We start from the raw sequence: 12,618 nt of genomic DNA, 5'->3' as shown, positions 1-12,618 counted from the left end.
TCAGTGGCCCAGTTCTGGCAAACCCAGACTTTGACAAGTCCTTTGTGGTGTTCACCGATGCCTCAGACACGGGGCTGGGGCGGTGTTAATGCAGGAGGATGAAAAAGGGGAGAGACACCCCATCGTGTACCTGAGCAAGAAGTTGCTACCCCGGGAGGAACACTACGCAGCCACTGAGAGGGAGTGCCTGGCCATGGTGTGGGCCCTCAAGAAACTAGAGCCCTATCTCTTCGGGCGACACTTCACCGTCTACACCGACCACTCTCCCCTGACCTGGCTGCACCAGATGAAAGGAGCCAACGCCAAGCCCCTGAGATGGAGCCTGCTCCTGCAGGATTACGACATGGACGTGGTCCACGTGAAGGGAAGTGCCAACCTGATAGCGGACGCGTCCCGGAGAGGGGGCCCCGAACTTCCACAGGTCACTGGTCAGTGTAACCCCGCTCAGTTCAGTCTCAAAGGGGGGAGAGATGGGACGCAGCAGGGACTGAGTGGGGCGGATTGACCTGGGAATGTGGCAGGGGAGTTTACTGCCACTGTCTGACCGGTGATGAGATAGCAGGGGGTGACTTCACTGGCTGTCACCTGAGCCGGGAGGGAGGTTGGATCCAGGTGACACCTTCTGCCTGGGAAACTGGACAAAGGCTGGAGGAGGGGCTGGGGGGAGGCTGGGGGAGTCGGCTGGAGGCGTTTTGTTTTCGGAGTGGGCTGGGGAGGGAGAGGGAGCCCCCAGAGCTGGGGACTAATCTCCCTGCTCCCAAGAAGGACCTGACTATGGGGTCCTGTTTATGCCTATAAGATTTGGTCCGGACTGTGTTCCTGTTGTCTCTAATAAACCTTCTGTTCTACCGGCTGGCTGAGAGTCATGGTGAATCGCAGGAAGTGGGGGTGCAGGGCCCTGACTCCCCAAATCTCCGTGACATACAACACAGTCATAGAGCTGCGTTGGGAGCTGGGATGCAGTGTTGCAGCGCTGTCGTGGAGCTGCGTTGGGGCTGGGATGCAGTGTTGCAGCGCTGTCGTGGAGCTGCGTTGGGGCTGGGATGCAGTGTTGCAGCACTGTCGTGGAGCTGCGTTGGGGCTGGGATGCAGTGTTGCAGTGCTGTCGTGGAGCTGCATTGGGGGCTGGGATGCAGTGTTCCAGCATGGTCGTGGAGCTGCGTTGGGGGCTGGGATGCAGTGTTGCAGTGCTGTCGTGGAGCTGCGTTGGGGCTGGGATGCAGTGTTGCAGTGCTGTCGTGGAGCTGCGTTGGGGCTGGGATGCAGTGTTGCAGTGCTGTCGTGGAGCTGCGTTGGGGCTGGGATGCAGTGTTGCAGTGCTGTCGTGGAGCTGCGTTGGGGCTGGGATGCAGTGTTGCAGCACTGTCACGGAGCTGCGTTGGGGGCTGGGGTGCAGTGTTGCAGTGCTGTCGTGGAGCTGCGTTGGGGGCTGGGGTGCAGTGTTACAGGACAGTCGTGGAGCTGTGTTAGGGATTGGGTTGCAGTGTTACAGCACTGTCACGGAGCTGTGTTGGGTGGCTGGGATGCAGTGTTATAGCACTGTTGCGGAACTATGTTGGCAGGCTGATGCAGTGTTACAGCGCTGTCACGAAGCTGTGTTAGGGATTGTGATGCAGTGTTACAGCACTGTCGTGGAGCTGCGTTGGGGCTGGGATGCAGTGTTGCAGTGCTGTCGTGGAGCTGCGTTGGGGCTGGGATGCAGTGTTGCAGTGCTGTCGTGGAGCTGCGTTGGGGGCTGGGATGCAGTGTTGCAGTGCTGTCGTGGAGCTGCGTTGGGGGCTGGGGTGCAGTGTTGCAGTGCTGTCGTGGAGCTGCGTTGGGGCTGGGATGCAGTGTTGCAGTGCTGTCGTGGAGCTGCATTGGGGGCTGGGATGCAGTGTTCCAGCATGGTCGTGGAGCTGCGTTGGGGGCTGGGATGCAGTGTTGCAGTGCTGTCGTGGAGCTGCGTTGGGGCTGGGATGCAGTGTTGCAGTGCTGTCGTGGAGCTGCGTTGGGGCTGGGATGCAGTGTTGCAGTGCTGTCGTGGAGCTGCGTTGGGGCTGGGATGCAGTGTTGCAGTGCTGTCGTGGAGCTGTGTTGGGGCTGGGATGCAGTGTTGCAGCACTGTCACGGAGCTGCGTTGGGGGCTGGGGTGCAGTGTTGCAGCGCTGTCGTGGAGCTGCGTTGGGGGCTGGGGTGCAGTGTTGCAGTGCTGTCGTGGAGCTGTGTTGGGGCTGGGATGCAGTGTTGCAGCACTGTCACGGAGCTGCGTTGGGGGCTGGGGTGCAGTGTTGCAGCGCTGTCGTGGAGCTGCGTTGGGGGCTGGGGTGCAGTGTTGCAGTGCTGTCGTGGAGCTGCGTTGGGGCTGGGATGCAGTGTTGCAGCGCTGTCGTGGAGCTGCGTTGGGGCTGGGATGCAGTGTTGCAGCACTGTCGTGGAGCTGCGTTGGGGCTGGGATGCAGTGTTGCAGCACTGTCACGGAGCTGCGTTGGGGGCTGGGGTGCAGTGTTGCAGCGCTGTCGTGGAGCTGCGTTGGGGCTGGGATGCAGTGTTGCAGTGCTGTCGTGGAGCTGCGTTGGGGCTGGGATGCAGTGTTGCAGCGCTGTCGTGGAGCTGCGTTGGGGCTGGGATGCAGTGTTGCAGCACTGTCATGGAGCTGCGTTGGGGGCTGGGGTGCAGTGTTGCAGTGCTGTTGTGGAGCTGCGTTGGGGGCTGGGGTGCAGTGTTACAGGACAGTCGTGGAGCTGTGTTAGGGATTGGGTTGCAGTGTTACAGCACTGTCACGGAGCTGTGTTGGGTGGCTGGGATGCAGTGTTATAGCACTGTTGCGGAACTATGTTGGCAGGCTGATGCAGTGTTACAGCGCTGTCACGAAGCTGTGTTAGGGATTGTGATGCAGTGTTACAGCACTGTCATGGAGCTGCGTTGGGGCTGGGATGCAGTGTTGCAGCACTGTCACGGAGCTGCGTTGGGGGCTGGGGTGCAGTGTTGCAGTGCTGTCGTGGAGCTGCGTTGGGGCTGGGATGCAGTGTTGCAGCGCTGTCGTGGAGCTGCGTTGGGGCTGGGATGCAGTGTTGCAGCACTGTCACGGAGCTGCGTTGGGGGCTGGGGTGCAGTGTTGCAGTGCTGTCGTGGAGCTGCGTTGGGGGCTGGGGTGCAGTGTTACAGGACAGTCGTGGAGCTGTGTTAGGGATTGGGTTGCAGTGTTACAGCACTGTCACGGAGCTGCGTTGGGGGCTGGGGTGCAGTGTTGCAGTGCTGTCGTGGAGCTGCGTTGGGGGCTGGGGTGCAGTGTTACAGGACAGCCGTGGAGCTGTGTTAGGGATTGGGTTGCAGTGTTACAGCACTGTCACGGAGCTGTGTTGGGTGGCTGGGATGCAGTGTTATAGCACTGTTGCGGAACTATGTTGGCAGGCTGATGCAGTGTTACAGCGCTGTCACGAAGCTGTGTTAGGGATTGTGATGCAGTGTTACAGCACTGTCATGGAGCTGTGTTGGGTGGCTGGGATGCAGTGTTATAGCACTGTTGCGGAACTATGTTGGCAGGCTGATGCAGTGTTACAGCGCTGTCACGAAGCTGTGTTAGGGATTGTGATGCAGTGTTACAGCACTGTCATGGAGCTGTGTTGCAGCACATCTGTGCTGTGGGCATGTTGTGTTACTTTACTGCTTTTTTTCCTTGTTTGCAGTCCAACCCAGTGATGATTGATGCCAAAGAGGTGTCTGCAGCGCACAGGGCCCGGTACTTCTGGGGTAACCTTCCCGGTATGAACAGGTTGGTGAGAGCATGGTGAGAGAACCCCGAGTTTTGGGCCGTTTGCTTCTTGCATGATAGCGGAGCAGGGGCCGGGGGATTGCCAGCCAGCATAATTCATTTTAATCGTGCCTCTTCGAACCAGCCTTTGGAGCCCTTCAGCCCCTTAGCACTCAGCCTATTCTCTGTTGTTCGGTGCTACTGTAGGCATGAAGGGGCCAGGTCACCCGTGTGTGCTCCGAGCAGGGCACCCCAAGGCCGTGAGGAGTGCGGGTAATCGGGTTGTAGATTTCGCTCCCAGCTCTTTGCCCTCCACTCTGCAGAGCAGCCTTTGGGGGCACATGGGAGCTCAGGACTCCTGATTTCTACCCTGAGCATATCCTCACAAAGAGACAAAGTCCCAGGCTCCTCTCTTCACCAGGAATCCCGGCGTGACTCCCACCAGCATAGCTCAGCCCTTTCCGTTCGAGGAACGTTCCTTGTGTGTTCCCATGGCCCTCGGCAGCTGACGCTCACTCTTTGCACGGGCAGAGCACTGAGAGCCCAGGCCAGGGAGCCAGGACTCCTGGGTTCTCTTTCAGGCTTTGACACCAGCTCCCTCTTTGACCCTAGTCGAGTCCTTTCCCCTTGTGTGCCTCAGTGTCCTCCTCTGTAAGATGAGGATGAGACTTCAGCCAGCGCAGGGGGCAGGGCAGACGAGTTGTGAGTGTTTGTGAAGTGCTGGGTGGTGGCGTTTGTGGTCCCATTCTGAGCAGGGCCAGAGTCAGCGGGGGAGAGGCAGAGAGTGATGTCCCTGCAGCAGCAGTGTGATCAGAGGGGCATGAGTGACTCCACCGAGCAGGAGTGTAACTGGCTCTCCTGCCTCTGGCGGAGGAAGTAGCGAGGCTGAATCACCTGGAAATTCTCCAGATTGGTCCAGGAGCTGCTTTCTCCAGCACACCACCACCACCCCGTTGCTAATGGATCGGTCCAGAAGCTGCTGTCTCCTCCCCCACCACCCTGTTGCTAATGGATCGGTCCAGAAGCTGCTGTCTACTCCCCCACCACCCCGTTGCTAATGGATCGGTCCAGGAGCCGCTCTGCTTCCTCAGGTCATTGCCAATGCGGAGCTGCTCTGCCTCCTCCCCTCTGTCCAGGAGCTGCTCCGCCTCCTCCCTGCATTGCTAATGGGTTGGTCCACAAGCTGCTCCATTTCCTCCCCCCTATGCTAATGGATTGGTCCACGAGCTGCTGTCTCCTCCCCCACCACCCCATGGCTAATGGATCAGTGCACTGTATGCTCCACTTCCCCCCCCCCCCCCATGGATTGACCCAGGAGCTGCTCCATTGTTAATAGATCAATTCATGAGCTACTTCAGCTGCTTTCTCCCTCCCATTGCTAATGGACCAGTCCATGCTTCCTCACCCCCATTGCTAATGGACCAGTCATAGAATCATAGCAGATCAGGGTTGGAAGGGACCTCAGGGGGTCACCTAGTCCCACCCCTTGCTCAAAGCAGGACCAATCCCCGACTAAATCATCCCAGCCAGGGCTTTGTCAAGCTGGGCTTTAAAAACCTCTAAGGAAGGAGATTCCACCACGTCCCTAGGGAACCCCTTCCAGTGCTTCACCACCCTCCTAGTGAAATGGTGTTTCCTAATATCCCACCTAGACCTCCCCCACTGCAACTTGAGACCATTACTCCTTGTTCTGTCATCTGCCACCCCTGAGAACAGCCGAGCTCCATCCTCTTTGGAACCCCCTTCTGGTAGTTGAAGGCTGCTATCAAATCCGCCCTCACTCTTCTCTTCTGCAGACTAAACAAGCCCAGTTCCCTCAGCCTCTTCTCATAAGTCATGTACCCCAGCCCCCTAATCATTTTTATTGTCCTGTGAATGACTCTCTAATTTGTCCACATTCTTTCTGTAGTGGGGGGCCCAAAACTGGACACAGTACTCCAGATGTGGCCTCACCAGTGTGGAACAGAGGGGAATAATCACTTCCCTTGATCTTCTGGCAATGGTCCTACTAATGCAGCCCAATATGCCGTTAGCCTTCCTGGCAACAAGGGCACACTGTTGACTCATATCCAGCTTCTCGTCCACTGTAATCCCCAGGTCCTTTTCTGCAGAACAGCCGCTTAGCCAGTCGGTCCCCAGTCTGTAGCAGTGCATGGGATTCTTCCTTCCTAAGTGCAGGACTCTGCACTTGTCCTTGTTGAACCTCATCAGATTTCCTTTGGCCCAATCCTCCAATTTGTCTAGGTCACTCTGGACCCTATTCCTACCCTCCAGCTTATTTACCTCTCCCCCCCCAGCTTAGTGTCATTCTGCCTGGTTCAGAATTACCTCACACTGGGATGCTTTTCAGGCCAGGGCTAGCAGGGACAATGCCATGGAGACCAACCTTCCTCCCAATACCACCCCTGATTCCCCCAGCCTTCCCCCTCCACAGACATGGACTCTGATCCATATGGATCACCCATGAAAGAACTTCCTTGGGATGGGGGAAGCTCTCCTCTTTCACAGCCCATGGAGGATACACAGATTTGAGTCCTTTCTAATAGCAACATCCATTTTCGTTAGGAGACTCCATTCCATCCTGGCAGATAAGGACTTGGCCGTGGTTAGTCACACCTTCATCATCCCATGTCTGGACAACAGCAATGCAATATACCTGGGCACAAAGCCATCAAAGTCAATGCTTCCTCACCCCCATTGCTAATGGACCAGCCCATGAGCTGCTTTCTCCTCCTCATTGCTAATTAATCAGTCCATGCTTCCTCACCCTCATTGCTAATGGACCAGCCCATGAGCTGCTTTCTCCTCTCCATTGCTAATGAATCAGTCCATGAGCGTCTCTGCTTCTTCCCCCTATTGCTAATGCTTTGGTCCACGAGCTGCTGTACCTCCTCCCCCCAAGGTTAATGAATAGATCCATGAGTTACTCTACCTCCTTACCCCATTGCTAATGGATCGGTCCACGAGCTGCACCACTTCTTTTCCCCCCATTGATAATGGATTGGTCCATGAGCTGTTCCCCCTCCCCCCATGGGTAGGATGGGCCCACAAGGTTGCCCGGGGGCCTTTATGGGGCAAGCAGGTGGTCGGTGGCACTGTGTGCTGGGAGTCCTGCACAGCCCTGGGCTGTTGGCATTACCAGCGGGCCCTCACCTGCCCCACTGCACGGCCAGCCCCCTTTGGGTGTATGGCCAGCCCCCATAGGGGATACGGCCACCGTGGGCACGACCAGCCCCCGTAGGGCGTACAGGCACCATGCGTGCGGCCAGCCCCCATAGGGGATACGGCCACCGTGGGCGCGGCCAGCCCCCGTAGGACGTTCAGGCGCCATGGGCGCGGCCAGCCCCCGTAGGACGTTCAGGCGCCATGCGTGCGGCCAGCCCCCATAGGGGATACGGGCGCCATGCGTGCGGCCAGCCCCCATAGGGGATACGGGCGCCATGGGCGCGGCCAGCCCCCATAGGGGATACGGGCGCCATGCGTGCGGCCAGCCCCCATAGGGGATACGGGCGCCATGGGCGCGGCCAGCCCCCATAGGGCGTACGGGCGCCATGGGCGCGGCCAGCCCCCATAGGGCGTACGGGCGCCATGCGTGTGGCCAGCCCCCATAGGGCGTACGGGCGCCATGGGCACGACCAGCCCCCGTAGGGGATACGGCCACCGTGGGCACGACCAGCCCCCGTAGGGCGTACAGGCGCCATGCGTGCGGCCAGCCCCCATAGGGGATACGGGCGCCATGCGTGCGGCCAGCCCCCATAGGGCGTACAGGCGCCATGGGCACGACCAGCCCCCGTAGGGGATACAGCCACCGTGAGCACGACCAGCCCCCGTAGGACGTACAGGCGCCATGGGCGCGGCCAGCCCCCATAGGGGATACGGGCGCCATGCGTGCGGCCAGCCCCCATAGGGGATACGGGCGCCATGCGTGCGGCCAGCCCCCATAGGGCGTACGGGCGCCATGGGCGCGGCCAGCCCCCATAGGGGATACGGGCGCCATGCGTGCGGCCAGCCCCCATAGGGGATACGGGCGCCATGGGCGCGGCCAGCCCCCATAGGGCGTACGGGCGCCATGGGCGCGGCCAGCCCCCATAGGGCGTACGGGCGCCATGGGCGCGGCCAGCCCCCATAGGGCGTACGGGCGCCATGCGTGTGGCCAGCCCCCATAGGGCGTACGGGCGCCATGGGCACGACCAGCCCCCGTAGGGGATACGGCCACCGTGGGCACGACCAGCCCCCGTAGGGCGTACAGGCGCCATGCGTGCGGCCAGCCCCCATAGGGGATACGGGCGCCATGCGTGCGGCCAGCCCCCATAGGGCGTACAGGCGCCATGGGCACGACCAGCCCCCGTAGGGGATACAGCCACCGTGAGCACGACCAGCCCCCGTAGGACGTACAGGCGCCATGCGTGCGGCCAGCCCCCATAGGGGATACGGGCGCCATGCGTGCGGCCAGCCCCCATAGGGGATACGGGCGCCATGCGTGCGGCCAGCCCCCATAGGGCGTACAGGCGCCATGGGCACGACCAGCCCCCGTAGGGGATACGGCCACCGTGGGCACGACCAGCCCCCATAGGGGATACGGCCACCGTGGGTGTGACCAGCCCCCATAGGGCGTACAGAAGCCATGCGTGCGGCCAGCCCCCATAGGGGATACGGCCACCGTGGGCACGACCAGCCCCCATAGGGCGTACAGAAGCCATGCGTGCGGCCAGCCCCCATAGGGGATACGGCCACCGTGGGCACGACCAGCCCCCGTAGGACGTACAGGCGCCATGCGTGCGGCCAGCCCCCATAGGGGATACGGGCGCCATGGGCACGACCAGCCCCCGTAGGACGTACAGGCGCCATGCGTGCGGCCAGCCCCCATAGGGGATACGGGCGCCATGGGCACGACCAGCCCCCGTAGGACGTTCAGGCGCCATGCGTGCGGCCAGCCCCCATAGGGGATACGGGCGCCATGGGCACGACCAGCCCCCGTAGGACGTACAGGCGCCATGGGCGCGGCCAGCCCCCATAGGGGATACGGCCACCGTGGGCGCGACCAGCCCCCATAGGGGATACGGGCGCCATGGGCACACGGCCAGCCCCCATAGGGGATACGGCCACCGTGGGCACGACCAGCCCCCATAGGGGATATGGGCGCCATGGGCACGACCAGCCCCCATAGGGCGTACAGGCGCCATGCGTGCGGCCAGCCCCCATAGGGGATACGGCCACCGTGGGCGTGACCAGCCCCCGTAGGACGTACAGGCGCCATGGGCACGACCAGCCCCCATAGGGGATACGGGCGCCATGGGCACGACCAGCCCCCATAGGGGATATGGCCACCATGGGCACGACCAGCCCCCGTAGGACGTACAGGCGCCATGGGCGCGGCCAGCCCCCATAGGGGATATGGCCACCGTGGGCGCGACTAGCCCCCATAGGGCGTACAGGCGCCATGCGTGCGGCCAGCCCCCATAGGGGATACGGCCAGCCCCCATAGGGCGTACAGGCGCCATGGGCGCGGCCAGCCCCCATAGGGGACACGGCCACCATGGGCGCGGCCAGCCCCCATAGGGCGTACAGGCGCCATGGGCGCGGCCAGCCCCCATAGGGGATATGGCCACCGTGGGCGCGACTAGCCCCCATAGGGCGTACAGGCGCCATGCGTGCGGCCAGCCCCCATAGGGGATACGGCCAGCCCCCATAGGGCGTACAGGCGCCATGGGCGCGGCCAGCCCCCATAGGGGACACGGCCACCATGGGCGCGGCCAGCCCCCATAGGGCGTACAGGCGCCATGGGCACACGGCCAGCCCCCATAGGGGATACGGCCGCCATGGGCACACGGCCAGCCCCCATAGGGGATACGGCCGCCATGGGCACACGGCCAGCCCCCATAGGGGATACGGCCACCGTGGGCACGGCCAGCCCCCATAGGGGATACGGGCGCCATGGGCACACGGCCAGCCCCCCTAGGGCATACAGATGCTGTGTGCGAGGGGCATGGGTGGGAGCCCAGCCCCCTGGCGGGCGCACCTGGAACGTAGCAGCAGCACTGAGTGCAGGGTTAATGCCCGTTCTCAACCTCCCGCCCTTTTGTCTCCTAGGCCATTGGCATCTACAGTGAACGATAAGCTGGAACTTCAGGAGTGCCTGGAGCACGGCAGGATAGCAAAGGTCAGTGCCTGAGCCTCCGTGGGGCAGCCAGGAGGCGCTGGAGCATAGCCCTGGGAGTTGGGCCGTGCCTCCTCTGGGCCTTTTCCGGGTGCTGTCCCGACCCAGGGCAGCATCAGCCCCTGTGCCGAAGTGGGAGGGGGCACGCACTGCACTGTCTCGCTTTGGGATTTAGGCCAAGGTGGGGCCATGGCCAACAGGGTGGGCCACAGCCAACCAGTATGGGGAGCAGATCCCAGCCAGCAGGGTGGGGCGGTGGGGGGCAGAGCAGGCCCAGTGAGGCAGGCAGAGGGGGCCAGACGTGGGGCACACTTTGGGAGCGGTTGGGAATACCCGCACCAGGAGATGGGACCTATGACATTTGTGCCGCTCTTGGAAGCGGGGGAAAGGCACCTGCTTTGGCCCTGATGGACGTCAGAGGAAGATGCTCAGTTCCCTCCCCAAGGAGTGGCTCTGCCCCAGCACGTGGGCACCCCAGCACGTGGGCTCACTTGAGACAGGATTCCTGTTCTGCCCTTCCATGGCCACGCAGTCACCACAGCGGAGCACGGGAGGATAGCAAGGGGCTTGGGGGGATGCTGGTGATTCCAGCCCCCCAGCCTGGCTTCAGGCAGGACCTAGTGACCAGGAGAGGGGAGGGACAGACTAGCCCAGCTGCTGCCAAGGGGCCAGGCCGGATATGGGAACTCCACCCTCGTCCCAGAGCGAGTCCGGAGCCAGCAGAGGATGGGGATAAATCAGAATCATTCAGTGGCCCCACGAAGGTCTGGGCCAGCAAGAGACCTGAGGCTGCTCTGAGCAGACAGGCGCCCTCGGAGCAGCTCTTGGGGGCTGCCCAGCTGGGCCCCCGTCTAGGCCATGTTAGCCGGGGCGGGGGAAGTGGCTGCGGCTCTGGTTTGCTCAGAACGTTGCTTTGTCCCTTCTAGTTCAGCAAAGTGCGAACTATCACCACTCGCTCCAACTCCATCAAGCAGGGCAAGGACCAGCATTTCCCCGTCTTCATGAACGAGAAGGAGGACATCCTGTGGTGCACGGAGATGGAGAGGTACTGCTGGCCTGCGGGGGTGGGGCGGCTCCCTGGGTTTGCACCGTCTCTGGGCTGGTCTCCCAGGGCGGCTGGGCCCTGTCTGCGCTGGTGCCTGGGAAGGGAGGCCTGGGGACTCGTACTGCTGGTTGTGCTGGAGGACTTGGATGGCTCTGAATGCACCAGGGGAGCTCTGTCGTTAGGGGCCGAGGGGGAGCTGAATCTCAGAGCGGGAGCTCGTTTGTTGGCATGAAGCAAACCAAGGTCTCTTAGCCTGACCGACTCCATGAGTCGAGCTTCATGTCCTTCACCTGCCACTTCTCCAGCAGGCAGCACAGCCCTGGACACACACACAAGCCCCCTCTGCAGCTCTGCTTTGCAGGTCACAGAGAAGCCAAGCAGGGCCCCAGCCTAGTCTTGGCCTTCGCAAGCCCATCTGTCTGTCTAGGTTTTCTCACCGAGCCCGTCACCGTGGTGTCTGAGCACCTTTACGGTGTACCGATGTGGACCCGAGAACATTACCGTCAAGCCCGGATCCTGCCAGGTGCTAAGTGGCTCCAAGGAGGAGGATTCCTGGGGCAGGAAATCAGCTAACCTGTGCTCTTCCTGTTCCCTCCTTTCCATGCAGGGTCTTTGGCTTCCCGGTTCATTACACAGATGTCTCCAACATGAGCCGCCTGGCCCGGCAGAGACTGCTCGGCAGATCTTGGAGCGTGCCGGTGATCCGCCATCTCTTTGCTCCCCTGAAGGAATACTTTGCCTGCGTGTAAGACACACAGGAACTAGTGAAGTGGAACGAATCAGATGAGAAGAGAAGTGAAAATGTGGAACAAGAGAAAAATCAGCACCCAGAAGAGAGAAAGGATTAAACCCGATGGGAATCCACCGCGTCTCCCCAAGCGAAAGGGTTCGGTGTCCTCTCCTGAATTTTCAATGTTCAGCTTTTAGCCTATTTAAAAAAAAACAAAAACCGGTTTTTTTTGGTAACCTTTTAATTTTCCGCTCTTTTCTGGATGGGTTTTTCTGTTAGTTTGGTTTCTGCTTCTCGAAGCTGCGAGCGAGGCGAAAGGCTTTCCCGAGCTTGTGAGCAAGCGCTGTCGTAGCAGGAGGGCAAAGCCAGCAGGAAACACTAGCAGAAACCCAAGCCTAGAGAGGGGGACGCGAAGGAAAGGTTCTGCCGACCTGTCGCTCTGAGCTCGAGTTTTGTCTCTGGTCTGGTGAGCGTAGGAGCACCCAGCAGGGAGTGCTCAGCCTGCGCCGTAACTTCCAGCACTGAGCCTTACTTACTTCTACCAGCACCATCACTGGTGATGCAAAGCAAAACCAACTAGCAGGGAAGCCAAGAACACGCACCACACCACACACTTTTCTACAGTATTTCGGGTGCCTACCACACAGGAAACCTTGAAGAAAGCAGATCCTAGATGCCGCTGTTACCTCTTGTTTACAGTTTATATATATACGGCAGGTGTGAGCGCGAGCTAGCTAGATAGATATATAAAAGGTACTGTTACTACTGTACATCCTGACTTCATAATGGTGCTTTTCAACAGCGGGGTGAGTCAAAACATCAGCTTCCACGTTGCCTTACGTGCCAGGGCTTTCCGCAGGGGGGACCATGCAGACTCAGTGCCGGGGGCAGGGGAGGCACTGGTCCCCCGCCCCCGGGCAGTGCGGGGGAGGGACGGGAGGCAGTCTCCGTCC

General features: G+C 60.9%; 1 protein-coding gene across 5 annotated transcripts in view; it reads left to right on the top strand.

The window, feature by feature from the left end:
* DNMT3A (DNA methyltransferase 3 alpha) overlaps positions 1-12,435 on the top strand; it is a 272,889-nt gene extending 260,454 nt beyond the window's left edge. For 3 of the 5 annotated variants that reach the window (XM_077812262.1, XM_077812261.1, XM_077812260.1), the window contains 4 exons: positions 3,669-3,754; positions 9,824-9,893; positions 10,817-10,935; positions 11,543-12,435. In XM_077812262.1, the coding sequence (XP_077668388.1) occupies positions 3,669-3,754; positions 9,824-9,893; positions 10,817-10,935; positions 11,543-11,684 (417 nt within the window). In that variant the 3' untranslated portion in view covers positions 11,685-12,435. Of the gene's footprint in view, positions 1-3,668; positions 3,770-9,823; positions 9,894-10,816; positions 10,936-11,542 lie in introns of those variants that run through there. The other 2 variants (XM_077812259.1, XM_077812263.1) reach the window with 2 other exon arrangements.
* The last annotated feature ends 183 nt before the right edge of the window (positions 12,436-12,618 follow it).

Source organism: Eretmochelys imbricata, chromosome 3 (assembly GCF_965152235.1).
Source record: "Eretmochelys imbricata isolate rEreImb1 chromosome 3, rEreImb1.hap1, whole genome shotgun sequence".
Lineage (NCBI taxonomy): Eukaryota > Metazoa > Chordata > Testudines > Cheloniidae > Eretmochelys > Eretmochelys imbricata.
This window is presented reverse-complemented; position numbering and strand designations above follow the sequence as displayed.